The following is a 19,807-nucleotide window of genomic DNA, read 5'->3' on the forward strand; positions in this document are numbered from 1 at the left end:
CTTCAGATATGGAAACGATTACGCAGCTAATCACAGATGAATATTCGGTTCATGGGATTTTTTGAGTTAACACGTATTGGGACCAAACATCGACCTTCTCTTTGTATCAATTTATATACAAATACTTCCAAACAGTTTCATGTGCTATATTTAGATTCTTGGTAATCGAATTAGTGCTCATATGACACTCGGACTCGCTGATTATGATTCCATTATTTTATCGATGACGAAACCAAAATTGCTCGATATTGGCGGGTACAGTATCACTATTGTTATTGGCAGGCTTTTGAGATTTCACAGTGAAGATGAAGTTGTCTTGAACAGAAATCTGTGCTGAATTTCGTGAAGATACTTTCACAAATAAAAAACCAAAGACTTCACTTTGATCGAACACTTTGTACCGCAGTTAAATAGGATCGATAATAGACAGAGGAAAACAGCTAATTAGCTTAGCTCATCCCGTTGATAATTTTCATTTGTATATTCACTCCAGGGTCAACGACGTTTCCATCTGTGTGTTACAGACACTATGGTGAATAGAAACGAAATTAATTAATATTTACATTCAACATTTAAGCTGTTGATTAAATACGTAACATATTGAATCTCCTTTCGTTGTGAGACCAATTTTAATCGTCGGACCATCGAATTTACTAAATTTTCAAGAACGCTTATGTCGATAGCGATTTCTCAAAAATGGCTTCTTTTAATTCTTTTAAGCTATCAAATTGTCACCACCTTCGTAAACTTTTATGGAAATAATACCGCAAAGACCTTCAATTGGATTCAGGTTCGGACTTATAGCTAGCCGCTTCCAATAACGGGATACTTTTCGACTCGAGAAATGACTATGAATATATTATCTTGTTGAAATATCCAGTCTTCGCCATTAGTCATTTCCGCAAATGATATAATTTCGCTTTCAAGGAGATTATAAATCAATCCGACCAGGTACAAAGCAAATCGGAGACTTTCACAGTGAGCTAAAAGCCGCCCTTACCATGAGATAGCCAGCACAATGGTAAGCGAGTCTGCTGGGGATGCCTTGGATCACGAAAATATTTCTGATTTCCATCTGGACCATCCAAATGAAACTTTTTCTTATCACTAAAGATCACCGTTTTAAACACATTTTCCCAAAACTTACACTTTTCGAAAAATGCAGGCCGAACCTTCTTATGCTAAGGTAAAAGTTTGGAAACCGAACTTGTTATCATATTTCAAGTGCAACTCCTTTTGGCAATACTGTTCATCCTTTGCCTAATTATTGGCAATTGCAATTGTGACTTTATCTGGCCGCAACTCAAAGTTTTGGCCTTGACTTTGACGCTTAGAGACCGCATCAACTTTTGGAACCGCTTTCTTCCGATTATTTTGGTCGCACTTAGAATGACAGCACTCAAATCAACCAAATATAAATTAAACTACTAAATTGGATTTCTTTAATTTTCGGTATTCAACAATAATTAAGTTTCAAACTTCAAACAAGAGAAGAATAACAAAACTTTAATGCAACAACAGCTAAACAGACTGCAGCAGACAAGAAAATCAATTTATTCTTTTAAATATTAACTCTTTCTTCTGCAGATAATTACAAGCTATCAACTATCCTTGAACTTGTCTCGTCGTTTATTGTGGTTGCGCTAACAATATGCTGTCACGAAATAAATAATCATTTAGCAGTGTATAAATATGCATATGTGTGTGTTAGATAAAACACAAACAAATAATAAAATGTTGAAATAAAACCGCAAAGCAACAACTAGTTCGCAATATCTGGTAGTTTTGTGCTGATCCTTCGGTCATACTTGTTCATGCACATGCTTGCTCTGCTGGAACTGCAGTGACAAAATGTCACCTCAAGCGCACACATATGCACATACATGTGCACGTACTTATATAACAATTTATATTCATTTGCAAAGAGACAAAGTATAAATTTGCTTTGCTGAAGGATTTCGCGTGTCTTTTGGAATTAAATCCGACCGTATGCTCATATCGCAATACAGGCAAATGCTGGTAATAAACAATAAAATGACACGTAACACATTGACTGGTCTGTATGTGAATCCACACATACACACGCACACACATATGTAAAGCAGATGAATTTGCTCATAAAAATGTGCATGTCGGCGGTTGAGTGCACTTTGACTAATGACATTTTAATGCAGCGCGCTCAGTCTGTCTCTTTCGTGCAATATTGTGGAATGAATTCAATTATGAATTGTGTGCAAGACAGGAAAATCTCGTTATTTATTTAATTTAGTACGGCTATAACGGCAGCAGCAAACCAGCATATGGTTAAAAAGTAGTTTATGAACTGTCGTAAATTATTGTGTTGTGGTGCAGTGCGCTGCGGTGATAGAGAGAGAGAGAGAGAGAGAGAGAGAGAGAGAAAGAGAGTAGTCTTGAAGTTTTATACAACTACTAAATTTACTTTCTTGCAAAACTGAAACTCAAAGCAAACAATTTTGAAGGCATTAATCATAATCCATATTCTGCTGCAGTTTAGAATTTGTTCACTCTGCTCGATAAAGCACTTTTACAGTTTTAATTTTGCACTACTTCATTATACTCGGCAAGATTTTATTTGAAAAACAGAGAGTGTCCTCAACTATAGTAGTCCTCCAAATATATTATAAAAAAAAAAAAAAATTAAACACATCGACTATAAATATAACCACCTTGAATTTTTATATATTTCTTTCATATACGTATAATAATATATTACAATCATATAACGACCCCCCGAACCTGAAAAATATCCATCTTTCCACGTCACATGGCAGCAATATAGTAAAAGAATACTGTTACTTAAATTTATTGAAATATTTTATTTATAACGTGCACCATTACATTTCCTCGCCCAGGCAGGCATCTGGACACTATGGCGTATACGCAACATCGAAATTTGCATTTATATTAGAACAATAAGTAAACAATTTAATATTCTGGCGTTGAAAAATTTCCTTCCAAATCGCTTGCACACACATATGCGTACGGAATGCGTAAATAAACGATATATTGCATATTATAATAACAAATACAATGTAAAGCGAAAGGTGCGCATATGCTCCACACACATCACTCATAACTTATTTGTGCGCTTTGTTTGTTTCACATGTTATCTTAATGTGCCGAAAGCTTAAAGCATAGTGGATACAATTTTTTAGCCGCTCTGAAGTGCTGAAGGGAATGTAATAAATGAATTTAGTTTTCATATGCATAAGTGGGCATAAATTTATGTTTGGCGATTTAGAGATAACAAATTGTGCACAGTTAGTTTATCTCAACATAAAAAAACACCTCTGTTATTTGTGCTCGAGAAAAATTGGATGCCGCGAGTTGGCATCGGAACTAACAATGACGCTGGTTCCTTTTCATGACGCTTCAGCAAAGGTTTTCGTCTACAATTATAGAGGTGGTTCCACCTTATCTTCGTGCGGCATGTACGCGAAGATTAACCAGAAATCTCCGGTGTCACACTCCAGCTTAGCCGTCACCATATCAGCGTTGTTGAAATTAGGTAAAAGAAATACCGTTAGTTTATTTCGGACCATCATACAGGTTCTACCCGTATCGTTGGACTTAACAGCTATTCAGCGACTATTCTTCCTCAGTCCAGAGATGCCGTTACTCGTCAGCCAAGGTTCCTGGATTGGGACGATATCGGCTTCGTCTAGTTTTAGAGGAAACAGGAAGTTGGCGATGACTGCTTTCCCATGTTAGAGGTTGACCTGAAAGAATCTCATCCTTCAAACTCTCCTCCAGAAGCACTAGTTCAGCGCTCTCGTCGTGGTCGACCCGAACTTCCTCAAACAGCTGTTCGAGACTGACGACGGAATCGCCAATTGACGAACCACCCCCGGAATTCTCTCTGTTAGAGAGACTCCGCTCGTTCTCCATCGTCATTTGACCATCTCTACCTTTCATATCCACGGCATCATCACATTTAGCAGAATTAGCGCTTGCCGATATGGTTGCTCGGATCTCTTCAGCCTTATTACCCTTCAGTCATGCGCGGGTACGGGTATCGAAGGGTACCGAAGAATTTCCTCAATCTAACTCGGAGAGGAAGGTTCAGCTGGGAGCCAGGCGCGAGCGTACGGTCCGCCTTGCCCACAGTCTCCAACCTGCCTCTCTTCCAAAGCATCCATCCGTCACTCCCACAAGGGGTGGCCCAGGGTTTCCTCTAATTACCGCCGCCACTCTCTTCCATTCCTCGCAGGCGATGGCATCATCCTCTCTGCTGCGGTCGAACACTCCTATTGGCCCAGAGTTTTTAGCGTATTCGCTAAATGCGCTTCATGCGACTTTTAACTCAGACACTTGAGCAGCAAGCTTATCACAGTAGCGTTGCATAATTTTGGCCGCCAAGCTGAACACTGCCTTCAGCTTTCTAGCTAACGAATACCTATAAGTGATTAATTTTTTCTAGCTAATACCGTCTAGTTAAACTATTTAAAAATCTCGTTAAACTAGTTTAAAAATTTGATGTCATTAGAAATTTGCTTGCTTCAGATTTCTAGCAAAAAAAAAAAAAATAGAATCCAATCTATCAAGTTTTTGTTCTACTACACCCACTTTACAAATTGTTTTCCGCCGTTAGCACACTATGACATTTGAAATTCTTTTTACTACAAATTCAGTTGGTCCACCTGAGGCGCATGCGCAGCTTGATGGCTTGTGGCAGTAAGATTTATTCGAGCAAAGTTTTCACTTTTTTTGTTTCCTACGCTACAACTTCCATGGAAGACGAGTTCCTGCAAAAGTTTGCCAACAACAACAAGAACACCTTTAAAAGCAAACGAGCACTTGTATTGGAAATCGCGCGATTGAAAGTTGCGTGCGAGTTTGAAACAAAAAACGAAAACGAAAATGAAAATAGTGAAAGAAATAAGAAAAATAAATGTAATTTCAAAATTACTATCTTCTCAGCGCTTAGTGATATGCATAAAATGACAGGTTATAATGAAAAAAGTTTAACAAAGTAGATGGAAAACTATAATTTCTGCTTATATCAGTGACAGAACATGATTAAAAAAGAATTTACCGCGTGTGCTTTGTCAAGGGTTTTTTGCAATATTGCTTCCTAGGAAAATCGTTCAAAGCGAATTTAGTTTGAAGTTGAAGAATTGGCGAATTTTACCCATGACCCCTGTGCTTTGTATACGTATTTTCCTTGATTTTCAGTTCGGAATCTTTGGAAAAAAGCCAAGTGTTGAAGCTGTAAGAGTTTGAATTAAGGTTAAGCAAATTTTTATACTCTCGCAACAAAGTTGCTAAAGAGAGTATTATAGTTTTGTTCACATAACGGTTGTTTGTAAGTCCTAAAACTAAAAGAGTCAGATATAGAGTTATATATACCAAAGTGATCAGGGTGACGAGTAGAGTTGAAATCCGGATGTCTGTCTGTCCGTCCGTCTGTCCGTCCGTCCGTGCAAGCTGTAACTTGAGTAAAAATTGAGATATCATTATGAAACTTGGTACAGGTATTTCTTGGCTCCATAAGAAGGTTAAGTTCGAAGATGGGCAAAATCGGCCCACTGCCACGCCCACAAAATGGCGGAAACCGAAAACCTATAAAGTGTCATAACTAAGCCATAAATAAAGATATTAAAGTGAAATTTGGCACAAAGGATCGCATAAGGGAGGGGCATATTTGGACGTAATTTTTTTGGAAAAGTGGGCGTGGCCCCGCCCCCTACTAAGTTTTTTGTACATATCTCGGAAACTACTATAGCTATGTCAACCAAACTCTATAGAGTCGTTTCCTTCAGGCATTTCCATATACAGTTCAAAAAGGGAAGAGATCGGATAATAACCACGCCCACCTCCCATAGAAAGGTTATGTTGAAAATCACTAAAAGTGCGTTAACCGACTAACAAAAAAACGTCAGAAACACTACATTTTACGGAAGAAATGGCAGAAGGAAGCTGCACCCAGACTTTTTTTAAAAATTGAAAATGGGCGTGGCGTTGCCCACTTATGGACCAAAAACCATATCTCAGGAACTACTCGACCAATTTCAATGAAATTCGGTATATAATATTTTCTTAACACCCTGATGACATGTACGAAATATGGGTGAAATCGGTTCACAACCACGCCTTCTTCCAATATAACGCTATTTTGAATTCCATCTGATGCCTTCTCTGTATAATATATACATTAGGAACCAATGATGATAGCGGAATAAAACTTTACACAAATACGGTATTTGAGCTGAGGTATCCCTTGTGGAAAAATTGTCGTGATCGGACTATAACTTTTCAAGGTCCCTGATATCGAACACGAAGAACTCAGTGCCTAACCTAACCTAAACTAATTTTTCACCGAAAATGTCGGTAAATCTCTCAGAATTTAATTCTAATTAATTTTGCAACAAAATAAAAAAATGTGTAAATAACGGATAATGAAATCTCGATTATCACTTTATCATGCGAGAGTATAAAATGTTCGGTGCCACGCGAACGTAGCCCTTCCTTACTTGTTTCTTTTACAATATTGACTTAGTATTACTACATTCCACGCTGTCGATAATAAGGTGTTTCTCGGCGGTATTTTCATATTTTTAGGTCTCTATCTATCATGTTACATAGCTATTCTATCCAGCAGGGACTTTAGTACTTCAGTTCCAAACATCAAAATCTGGTAAACTTACCATCCTTCCGCCTTTTTGTCGTTTGAATTTCGCTACTATGTATGCTATCTGGCAATACTATACATCTTTGAAATGTCTTGGCATAACCTACAAAACGACGCTATGCATGATTGGTTTGGATATTGCGTTCAACAGTTCTAGACGTGTAAACATGGTGCTCACTAACGCCGAAATTCGCGCTATTTTAAAGTTTTCCTTCGTTAAAGGCAAATCCGCTAGAGAAACTTTCAGTGAGATTAATGGCGTTTTGGGAAATGGTACTCTATCAACGAACGGGTGAAAACGACACCATGGATAAGCCACCCGGCGGAAGAGCTGTAACGACGAACACCGACCAAATCATGGAAAACATCGAGTTAGACCGGCATGTGGCATCTCGTGACATTGCCCAGAAGATTGAAGCTGGTCACCAAACCATTTTAAACCATTTTCAGAAGGCTGAATACACCAAAAAGCTTGATGTTTGGGTGCCGCATAATTTGACGCAAAAAAAACTTTCTGGACCGAATCAGCGCCTGCGATATGGTGCTGAAACGGAACGAACTCGACACATTTTTGAAGCAGTTGGTGACTGGCGACGAAAAATGGAGCACATACGACAATATTAATCGTCGTCGTCATCGAAGGCCGGTGAATCGTTGCAAACAGTGGCCAAGCCGGGATTGATGGCCAGGAAGGTTTTGCTGTGTGTTTGGTGGGATTGGAACGGAATCATCCACAATGAGCTGCTCCCATATGGCCAGGCGCTTAATTCTACCATCTACTGTGAACAACTGGACCACTTGAAGCGGGCGATCGACCAGAAGCGTCCAGAATTGTCCAACAGGAAGAGTGTAGTGTTCCACCAGGACAACGCCAGATGAAACACTTCGTTGATGACTCGTCAGAAGCTAAGAGAGCTCGGATAGGAGATTTTATCGCATCCACCATATAGCCCGGCCATAGCGCCAAGTGATTACTACCTCTTCCTGTCCATGGCGAACGCCCTTGTTGGTGTATAGTTGAACTCTCAAAAGAGACTTGTGAAAAGTGGCTGTCCGAGTTCTTCGCAAATAAGAAGGGGGCTTCTACGAGGGACTGTTATGAAGTTGCCATCTAAGTAAGTTAAGTTATTTCTCAAATCGGGCACCCTTGAGCGAAGTGGAGAGAGTTAAAGTGTGATAGATTAAATTCAATAATTTTAAATATTTACCATAATTAAATTAAAAACCTGTTTCTATACGAAAGTGTTTTTCACAGAGATCGCCTGGAAGTTGAAGTGCGGTGAGATGATCGAGTGGAGAAGTTGTTGCGCCAGTTAAAAGTTTCTCAGTATATGTAAGACAATCTATTACCATTTTTTATTATTGGACTTTGACCAGCAAAAGGGAATCTGGAAAAGTCTCTACCTAGTATGAGCTCAATTGTTATCTAGTACAAGAATCAGACAGTTGGAAACAATAGAACAATTGTGCGTCTTGCTGAGAGCCTAAAATCAGAACTTAAAAACAACAAGTAAGGAAGGCTAAGTTCGGGTGTCACCGAACATTTTATACTCTCGCATGATAAAGTGATAATCGAGATTTCATTATCCGTCATTTACATATTTTTTTATTTTGCTGTAAAATTAATTAGAATTAAATTATGAGAGATTTACCGATATTTTCGGTGAAAAATTAGGTTAGGTTAGGTTGGGCACTGTGTTCTTCGTGTTCGATATCAGGGACCTTGAAAAGTTATAGTCCGATCAGAACAATTTTTCCACAAAGGATACCTCAGCTCACATACCGTATTTGAGTAAAGTTTTATTCCGCTATGATCATTGGTTTCTAATGTATATATTATACAGAGAAGGCATCAGATGGAATTCAAAATAGCGTTATATTGGAAGAAGGCGTGGTTGAGAACCGATTTCGCCCATATTTAGTATATGTCATCAGGGTGTTAAAAAAATATTATATACCGAATTTCATTGAAATCGGTCGAGTAGTTCCTGAGTTATGGTTTTTGGTCCATAAGTGGGCGACGCCACGCCCATTTTTAATTTTTAAAAAAAGCCTGGGTGCAGCTTCCTTCTGCCATTCTTTCCGTAAAATTTTGTGTTTCTGACGATTTTTGTTAGTCGGTTAACGCACTTTTAATGATTTTCAACATAACCTTTGTATGGGAGGTGGGCGTGGTTATTATCCGATTTTTTTCCGTTTTTGAACTGTATATGGAAATGCCTGAAGGAAACGGCTCTATAGAGTTTGGTTGACATAGCTATAGTAGTTTCCGAGATATGTACAAAAAACTTAGTAGGGGGCGGGGCCACGCCCACTTTTCCAAAAAAATTACGTCCAAATATGCTCCTCCCTAATGCGATCCTTTGTGCCAAATTTCACTTTAATATCTTCATTTATGGCTTAGTTATGACACTTTATAGGTTTTCGGTTTCCGCCATTTTGTGGGCGTGGCAGTGGACCGATTTTACCCATCTTCGAACTTGACCTTCTTATGGAGCCAAGAAATACGTGTACCAAGTTTCATCATGATATCTCAATTTTTACTCAAGTTACAGCTTGCACGGACGGACGGACAGACGGACGGACGGACAGACGGACGGACGGACAGACAGACATCCGGATTTCAACTCTACTCGTCACCCTGATCACTTTGGTATATATAACCCTATATCTGGCTCTTTTAGTTTTAGGACTTACAAACAACCGTTATGTGAACAAAACTATAATACTCTCTTTAGCAACTTTGTTGCGAGAGTATAAAAAAATTAAATCCTATAAGTAAGGATATGCTGAAATTTATGCAACAGATGAGAAAGAGTTTACCCGGGGAACAGATTGAATCCGTTTTTTTCGAATTAAACATATAGATTCTGATTTAAAGAAAAAATAAGCTTGGGTTTTCCAGGAAAGTGTTTTAGGACCCGTTCAATACATACTCGTACTATTTACATGCGATCTGCCACATAATGACAATTGTATTACAAAAACATTTGCAGACGATACTGCACTTTTGTAGGCCGGCAAAACACGAACTGCATCAATTGTTAGACAGACGGGAAATATCGTATCACAACACTGCGAAATACCTAGGCATGGCCTTGGACACAACACTTAGATGGAGTGCACATGCCAAAAAAGAAAAAAAGACGAATTAGAAATAAAATTCAGAGACATGTATTGGCTACTAGGTAGAAACTCTGCCCTATCCATTATAACAAAATTCTAGTTTACAAGAAGGTGTTCAGACTAGTTTGGATTTATAGGAGACAAATTTGCGATGCGATTTGGTTGCTGACAGTCACGATCTTGAACGCGATCTCGGAATTGACTCAGTTGCCGCGTCAATCAACAAATATACAAAGTCTCGTAAGGAAAGACTTTCTGACCATGTGAATACTGAAGCCAGAGCTCTTGTCGCTCAACGTAAATGGTAAGAAAGACTTAAGCGGAAAACAACGGCACCTTATCCAGCAGCCAGACTCTCTGCAAGTTATACGCAAAACACCATTAACTATTTTATATTATACAAAGCAAAACAAATTGTTCGTTAGTTTATTTTATGTTAATTAGTTACAATGACAATGAAATAAAAAAAATCCCTCTGCTTGGAAGAACCTTTTCAAATAATTATTTATGAATCGTTGTTTTAAAAAGAACAATCAGAAACTTTTTTCTGCCTTACTTTAATGGAAATGTCCACAACAACACGTATAGTAGAAAATAATTGCTGGCACCAACAGCCTTTTTATATAATATAAAGTTTGCCTTGGCCTTCAAACTGAAATTTAAATGTTTACATAAGCCAACGCAGCTGGTCGCAAACTGTTCGGCACCCTTATTTGAACGCATCTAATTTACAGCCGAAACTACAAAAGCGGCCCCCATTTTGGCGCCCTCATTTAATTGCTTATTTTAAGTTTCCACTCAAACACGCATCTCATTTGTTCGCTGCGTAAACAGTGGGTTTGTTGTTTTTGTTTTACTTTTCAGCGAATTTATGCTTACGCACTTGCACACACGCCAACGCCTTGAACAAACACAACTTAAGTATACCCAAATGTAATAACCAAAACCCTTTCATCAAATTCAGAAGAAATTATTAACAAGCATGTGCGTGTGTGTGTGTAAGCATGTAGAGCTGCTTGAGAATGGGTAAAAGTATTATTTCGTCGGAGTATTCAATTTACAAATTGATAATGCATAAGCAATTAAAAACAAGTGGTTTAATATTATGCCAAGGCTTTTTAAAATTATAATTATGTTTTATAAATAGTATTTAAACATTAATTATTATTAAAATTTTTTCTGGCTGTGATGTAAGTGGTGCCTATTCTGAAAGTATAATATTATATTTTATATGTACTATATACAAGTTGCTTCTCTTATCATATTATTCGACTCTCAAAGTCGGAAATGAAATGTTTACTCTTAGTAACCATAAAATCCAGTTACCTTATTCATTCGACTTATTTTCAAAACCTGCAGACAACTATATGGAATTAGTCTCTTTTCATGTCTATTTAACGGCCTCTAATATAAAATAGGAACCTAAATATGTGAGTTGAAAGCGTAGGCTATTAGAGAGAGCGGGTTGATATATTCTCAGCTATGTTCAAAATAGGCTGTTTCTCCCATATGTGAATAATCAAAATGCTGTGCTACTGCTCTCTGCCAAATAGATAGTCTACTAAATGTATATTAATAAAAAAATATTTTATGAAACTCAAATGGGTTAATCAAACATAAGAATGAAATCCAAATTATATTGAACTCGGAAAATGTTGATGTGTGTATGATATCGGAGCACAATTTACATCACAAACATATTTACTTCTGTGTCGGAAGTGCAATAATAATTAAAAACACGATTAAACAGTTTGAGGAAGAAAAACTTGCAACTGATAAGTTACAAGCTGCAACAGTAACTATTTACAGTTAAAAGTCCACGTTTACTGACTTCTGCGTATAATCCTCCAAGGCATCAAATCCAATTTGAAGAGTACCAACACTTAGTAAACAGACAGAGAAGCAGGTATAGATTCATAATGAATGGAGACTTCAATGCAAAGAACACGCACTGGGGTTCATAGAACAAAAAAAACCATAATTGCAGTGCATCAGTTTGGGTTACGAGCTAACCATTCTACGATTGATTAAATCCGCAGAATTACACACAATATTGAAAAAGCCTTCAAGGAAAAACATTTCTTTTCTACCGTGTTTGGGATGTTGCAAAAGTGCTCGATAAAATTTATCTCAGAGGACTGCTTTCGAAATTGGAACTGGTTCTACCAAAACAGCATTGTGATATTATAAAATCATATTTATCAGGCCGCTACTTCTGTCTTAAACAAGGAGACGAGTATTCTATTCTTAGGGAAATAAAAGCAGGAAATCCACAAGGTAATGTTTTGAACAAAAATATTTATCAAATAGTTTTGTGAGCATTGGCACGCATAAAATGAGAATACAACTTTCGCAGAGGTCAGCAATATTGCCATTCCTTCAACTACTCCCCAACAAAGAAATTTACAGTATGTCATACACGTACTGCAAAAACTTTTCATACCTCATTACATGCCGAACTTCAAAACTTTACTTCAACATAAATCAAAATGAAAGTGGTAAGAATGTCACTAGCAATTCATAGATACTTATGTATGTATTTTCAACTACAACAAGCATTGTTTCGCAATGTTTTGTTAAAGTCAATTAATAATGAATTCTGGAAATTAGTTACTATTTCTGCTTATTGTCTTATTAAAAACTAATAAATTATTTAGAGCTAACAACGCAATAATAATAATAATAATAACTGCATGCGCTTAATTGTGCTGCATAGCAAGAAATGTCAATATATGTGTACAATATGCGACACAATTAATTATTGAAGTTGAATTTCGTATGACATGGCGTATACGTAATTACATTTTTATTCGGAGCCCACGCTAATTTGATTATTGTAAGGTATGCATATGAGCGTGCACAATGCATTATACATTTATTGTTAAACATGTACACTCATAAACGCACATAGCGAAATGTGAATTGCATATATCTATTAATGTCTTCATTCAGTTATTTCAATATAGTTAATTAAATTTATTTCCATTACATTTTCAACGGTAGTGGATGAGCGGCTACCACAAAGATACGCCCGTTTCCTGCTTCTTAACTACCTACCATAAATCTTTTGTTGATTGCTAAATGATTCCAATCGGAATTATTATTCACATAACTGCATGGCATTGACCTTCGAAAGAACAAGGAAAAATTTAAGCCTACACCATTGAAAAGACATGAGAATTGACTCGGAAATCGCTTTTTGCCACGAGTTGATTAGAGTGTCATACTTAACAGATTTTTAGAGATATTAAGCAACACTATTGCCAAAGCTTTATTTTATTATTAAAAAATAGTTGCCATTTGTGATAAAATGTTTTAGTATTTTTCTGTTTATATATTTATGGGAAATACAGTTACGTATTATATTGCAGCAAGATTTCTCATTTAATTTGCTTCAAAATATTCCTAGCTTTTAAGTGTTAACTGTTGGCAAATTTTTCTAAGGCAATATACGCTAAGGTCTGCGGACGAAAAAAGTTAGTAAAATGTTCTGTTTCCTCAAATAACTGCCTTACTGCCGGAAAGGTCTCTATGCAGCAATACAAGGGAAACAATATTTCCATCGGTTGAGTGCTAGAGACCAGGCAAGGCAGATAACGTCTCAAATTTTCTGGTAAGCATTAGCAATTCTCGCTGAGGCAAACAGCTCATTTACAATATTTTTAATGAAAAGATGATTTATGGAAGTTTCACTGAAATAAGGCACCAGGTAACTAGCCTAGTCTATTTTATACACGTTTTTTCGTAAATTATTGATCACAAGTTAAAAGCTGAAGCGATATTTTCGTCGATAATTTCGGAATATGCTTGATTTGGAGTGTATACGAATTGGAAGGACTTTTACCCAATGCCAAAATTTTTTTTGCATTTATGCAAGGGCTCATAATCAAATCAACTTATGTTCCATATACTCATATAAATAATGTCTTGAGGAATTATTGAACGATTAGTCTTTTTGTGAATATATTCTGACCTAGTTTAGAATGCGCCAGGTTATAACCAACTTTTTGTGTGGAAAATAAAAATCGAGGCAAAGAAAATTCACAATTGGTGAAGAAAAGGTTTTGCTAATTGAGATACCAACAACAAAAAACTGCTTTATAACATAAATTGTATGTAAGGCTTGCAAGAGCGACATAGATTCCATCTGTCACGTGAAGGCCCCTATACCATATATTAACTAGATTTCCAATTAGCCGAAATTCATCAAATTGTATACAAAAATTTGGATGAATCATTTCGCACAGAGTAAGCATGAGATGAAGCTTAGCAAATCTCTTTATTATTATTGTATTCATACAGATATATAATTCTACAGCAAACAAACATTAGCTGATCAAAATATTTAGAAACTTAAAATTTTCGAATATTCTATAACTAATCTTCGCTTAAAATACAATAACGATCGATTTTATATATAATTTTATACCATCAGTTGCCATATTAAATATTTGTTTAAATCTATACGAAAATTCGAGTTCATTCCGGTATATAAATTTCACTTCGCTACAACTTGTCTTTGCACATCGCTGCATAAAATACAAAATAAATGCAGAGCTCGTTAAACTATTGGAAGTATTGACCCTTTGAGCAGAAGCAGACAATCAGCAAACGGAAAACGAAAAACGAACAAGCAAACCGATTATTGGCTGAGCATGTACAGGCATATAACTGTACATATAATATATACGTTAGCTTATGCAAAATCAGAGCAAAAATCAATAACCCGAGAAAACTGTGTGAAATAAAGAGGTCATGTGGCAAGTACATTGGTGTAACCCGCTTTTTGCCACGCCATTTAGAGGTTACAATGGCAGACAACTATATAAAATGTGAAAGTGACACAATTTCAACAAAATTCCTTTGCAATGTATTTGCAAGGCAAAGCGTTACAGAAGAAGCAATGAGGAGCTCAAATAATTTCCAGTAAATTGCGTGTTAAGTATACGCCATGTGGGCCTCACATCGCAATTTGCTTATGGCGGTTGGGTTTCATGTGTTGCTGCTGTTGACACTTGCAGCGATTGTAGCCGCCATTGTCTGGCAGATTATTAAATCGCAAGTTTAGTAGGTACTTTTTGGGGCACAATCGCGTCAAAGATTTTACGCTTGCGCTGGGAGAGAAGCAGACAGGGGTGCGATTTGTAGTTGAAAATTGTTGCCGCTATGTATGTAAGTGTGTAGGTGTTTGGGAATTGGTTTACGATTTTTATCGGCTAGTCATTTACAACACTATTATATTGGGAATGAATATCTAACTCTAGTTTAGTTTGTTAAAGGAAAATAAGGAAGGTTATCGAATGCTTACAAAGTATAAGCTGTTGGATTGCGAATGGGAAACCGAATTTCAGGAAAAAATGTATGCGAATTTCTACGAATATTAATATGGACATGGAGTGTTAACAGGATCAAGCGAATGATTATGACTAGGAATATGAGTACGAGTGGGAATATAAGTATGAGTATATTATACATATGAGTGTGCGTAGGAATATGAGTATGGATCTGAATATGAGTATGAGTTGATACTTTTATAAGTACGAGTATGAGTATGAATCTGAATCAGAATTAAAGTAGGAGTAGAAATATAAGTATGAGTTTACATATGAGTATATGTAGGAATATTAGTATAAGTATGACTCCGAATCTGAATATGAGTATGAGTAGATATATGAGTATACATATGGGTATGAGTATGAATATTAGTAAGGATCTGAATATGAGTGTGAGTATAAGTATACAAATATGAGTGTACATTTGAGTAGATATATAAGTGTGAGTATACATATGAGTATAAGTATGAATCTGAATCTGAATAAGCATACATATGACTATGCGTAGAAATATAAGTATGCACATGAGTCTAAATATTTATTAACATGCGTATCACCAATAATATACCTATGAGTATATCTACACATAACACAAATAAGACATTTTATAAATATAGCATGAGTAAGAGTGCATTAGTATAAATAAAGGGTGATTTTTTAAGAGCTTGATAACTTTTTTAAAAAAAAAAACGCATAAAATTTGCAAAATCTCATCGGTTCTTTATTTGAAACGTTAGATTGGTTCATGACATTTACTTTTTGAAGATAATTTCATTTAAATGTTGACCGCGGCTGCGTCTTAGGTGGTCCATTCGGAAAGTCCAATTTTGGGCAACTTTTTCGAGCATTTCGGCCGGAATAGCCCGAATTTCTTCGGAAATGTTGTCTTCCAAAGCTGGAATAGTTGCTGGCTTATTTCTGTAGACTTTAGACTTGACGTAGCCCCACAAAAAATAGTCTAAAGGCGTTAAATCGCATGATCTTGGTGGCCAACTTACGGGTCCATTTCTTGAGATGAATTGTTGTCCGAAGTTTTCCCTCAAAATGGCCATAGAATCGCGAGCTGTGTGACATGTAGCGCCATCTTGTTGAAACCACATGTCAACCAAGTTCAGTTCTTCCATTTTTGGCAACAAAAAGTTTGTTAGCATCGAACGATAGCGATCGCCATTCACCGTAACGTTGCGTCCAACAGCATCTTTGAAAAAATACGGTCCAATGATTCCACCAGCGTACAAACCACACCAAAACAGTGCATTTTTCGGGATGCATGGGCAGTTCTTGAACGGCTTCTGGTTGCTCTTCACCCCAAATGCGGCAATTTTGCTTATTTACGTAGCCATTCAACCAGAAATGAGCCTCATCGCTGAACAAAATTTGTCGATAAAAACGAAACGAAACACATTTCGAACCGAACACTGATTTTGGTAATAAAATTCAATGATTTGCAAGCGTTGCTCGTTAGTAAGTCTATTCATGATGAAATGTCAAAGCATACTGAGCATCTTTCTCTTTGACACCATGTCTGAAATCCCACGTGATCTGTCAAATACTAATGCATGAAAATCCTAACCTCAAAAAAATCACCCGTTATTTGGTACGAGCAAGATAAAAAGGTATCTGTCTAAATATGTATGTATATCAAAACCAATGCGGATATGGATATGAACAGGAATATCACATGATATTTAATGAACATTAATTTGAATAATAGTACTTAATTATATTCGTATGGCTAAGAATATGTATATATATGGGTACAAATATGAAAAATACCAATATTGATACAATAATCAATTTCCTTCTTTCTTCTTGTCATTTCATGCAAATCACCAATTAATTTCGACTAAAAAATGCTGAAAACGCCACCAACTCACCGCACATGGGCTCACCAAATCCATGATAAATTCAATTTGTCGCAATCGGATGTCGTATTTTCCAACGTAATACCAATTAATTGCAACGCCAACAACAACTGCAATTATAATTGACTGGTCACCTCAACGATGAATGTCGACAATGTTAAATGTCACACGTGTCACCCCCTGATGGCTGGCTACAACTCGCCTGACCATTGACTCGACCAAACCGCTGCTAATCAACTGCCATAATATTTATACACTTGGTCATTCGTAAATTACGCCAACCCACCGACATAAATCTATGCTCATATTTTGCTATTGTGCGACTCGTTCATGCACGGGTTGATTGCTTGTGGTGCTGTGGTGCGGTTGCCTGGTGTAGATGCCTGTCATCCATATGAGCCGTTCAAGTGTCCGGGTGATGGTAATTGCATTTCGATTCAATATTTATGCGATGGTGCGCCCGATTGCTCCGATGGCTACGACGAGGACATGCGACTCTGTACGGCAGGTAAGTGAAAACACATTCGTGTGTATAATGGCGCTGGTGAAAATTAAAGTGGAGCTAGGTGGCAATGCCAGGATATTGAGAGTCGCAAAATATTATTAAGCGTAATTGACAATCACATTGGCTACATGAGCATTTGATTTTGTAATTCCAGAGAGCACTAAAAACTTGATTTGCGACATGAGATAGACATAATTGCACAAACATGAGAGAGTCTGGCGATATTTAAATACAGAATTTACGATTATCATATATACAGTTAGAGACGACGTAATTTATAGCTAGAATATTTACATTAGAAAAAAAATTTCAAAGAGATTTGAAACTTTCTGATATGGAGTGATCGGTCAAAAAAGTTATTTTAAATACCATAAATTACTTGTAATGTTCATTTGTTTATCTGAAATCCACCTAATGACTTAAAAATATATGAATAAGACTCTTACTACTTTTGAATTGGTTTTTAAACTCGTATCCACTCCCCTCAATGAAGAACAGCGCAGGCAACTGCTCCTCATATACTCGTATTCACAATTTGATTCAGTAAAAATGCATTTGCCTTGATTGCTGAGAGTTTTCCATAACACCAAAAGAAACAACTGTGACGAGTGGATCGTATGAAACAATCGCACTTGCAGCACCTACGCGCTACGAAGCACTGGCTGTCAAATTTGACGAATGTGCTCAGCTCGGTGTCAGTTGCTCGAAAGGCATTGGTCAGGAGATAAATTGCTTTTTAAGCCTCCAAAGCTCGTAGGCGAGAACGGTGACAGTCGTGAGGGGCTAGCACATATATGCATACATATATGTAGAACATATGTACGTAATATACGAACGTGAAATATGAATATACGTATGTGTCAGTAGGTAGTAGTACATATAGCAGTAGATAGGAATGTACGCATGTGCTACACACATGCTGACAGCTAACGAGATTAATGACATATGACAGTTGAAATGCAATATGTGTAAACGAGACTTCCCAGTTTTTATTAATTTTTGCATTTTTATAGCAGTCTTCCCTGTCCAACGCAATGAACCACCTACCCATGAACCCTAGGATGATCAGTTATCTTCCCCTTTTTCACATCAATCAATGTTAATTAAACAGGATAATATGATACAACTAACGGAATGACAGGGTTGTATACGCACATCTGCGTAGAAATATGTATTTTTGTTTTTTTTACTAAATAACACAAAAAGTTTTCAAATAAAGAAAAAAGGTTAATTTCGGTTGCACTGAAGCTTCTTGGTGAGAAAAGGACGTGTGAAAAGTTATATGATCGATAGCTGAAAAATTGAGCGACTAGTTTCATTATATATACAGACAGATGGATGATCGGACATACATACGGGCAAGGAAGGCATACGGAAATATAATAATAGTAAGAGGTTATACAAAGGTCTCGATTAATTTTATAAATTATCGACACAAAACCTTATTTGCGTCAAGAAAACATGTCAGCTTAACTTCATTGAAAGACCATACAATTACTAGCCGATAAACGAAAATTATTGTATTAAGGTAGTAGATCACACTTGCAAAGAAACTCGAGAGCGTTCAACGGACGGCGCTCATCAGAATGTGTAGTACACTAAGGTCGCCAAACTGAACTCAGACGGCTCCTTCTCTGCCCATATACCGACGCGGGAGCTAAAGGTGGGAAGAAGCCGTTGGAGGAGCTGGCAATGAGCTTATTTACGGATGGGTCAAAGCTTGGAGGGTAGGATGTTTGAGGTTTACTGTTAGGAGCTCTCCATCAAATCCAACTTCAATTTTCCTGACCATTGTAGTGTTTTCCAAGAGGAAATTGTATCATTAAGGTAGCAGTAGATCTGCTGCTCCGGTGTGCAGCCTTCTTCAGAGAAATGACCGTTCACTCAGATAGCAGAGCGGTGATACTAGCATTGAATTCATTAATAGTGGGCTTAGGGTTGGTCGAGGAGTGCCTAACCTCGCTATCTCTAGTAAGCTATCCGTTCATTTCTATTAATGACGATAAATTGGAAGTCGTTCTGTTGTCAAAAAAGAGATAGCATTCTATCTGAACATTTCCCATGAAATAACTCAACATATTCGGTTAACGTTTTGGGTATGCAGCGAATCAAAGCTAGAATCGTTTCAAAGCGACCTCAATTATAGATCACAAAAGAGACTCTTAACAAAATTCATGAGGACCTTATATTCATCAAAAGCATCATTATTAGTAACAATGTGAGTTTATGAATATAATGTAAAAACAAGTGTTTCAAAAGAAAACCGAAAAAAATCGCTAAAAACACGGAAGGCCTTCCTAATCGACACTTTACACAAGTTTATAAT

At 36.9% G+C, this 19,807-nt stretch overlaps 1 protein-coding gene across 1 annotated transcript in view; it reads left to right on the forward strand.

Annotated features, from left to right (window-relative positions):
- LOC105228572 (IDLSRF-like peptide) overlaps positions 1 to 19,807 on the forward strand; it is a 150,761-nt gene that overhangs the window by 92,935 nt on the left and 38,019 nt on the right. Inside the window, exon 3 of the mRNA XM_049447476.1 lies at positions 17,356 to 17,484. Within this exon, the coding sequence (XP_049303433.1) occupies positions 17,356 to 17,484 (129 nt within the window). The remainder of the gene's footprint in view (positions 1 to 17,355; positions 17,485 to 19,807) is intronic.

This window comes from Bactrocera dorsalis, chromosome 2, assembly GCF_023373825.1.
Source record: "Bactrocera dorsalis isolate Fly_Bdor chromosome 2, ASM2337382v1, whole genome shotgun sequence".
NCBI lineage: Eukaryota > Metazoa > Arthropoda > Insecta > Diptera > Tephritidae > Bactrocera > Bactrocera dorsalis.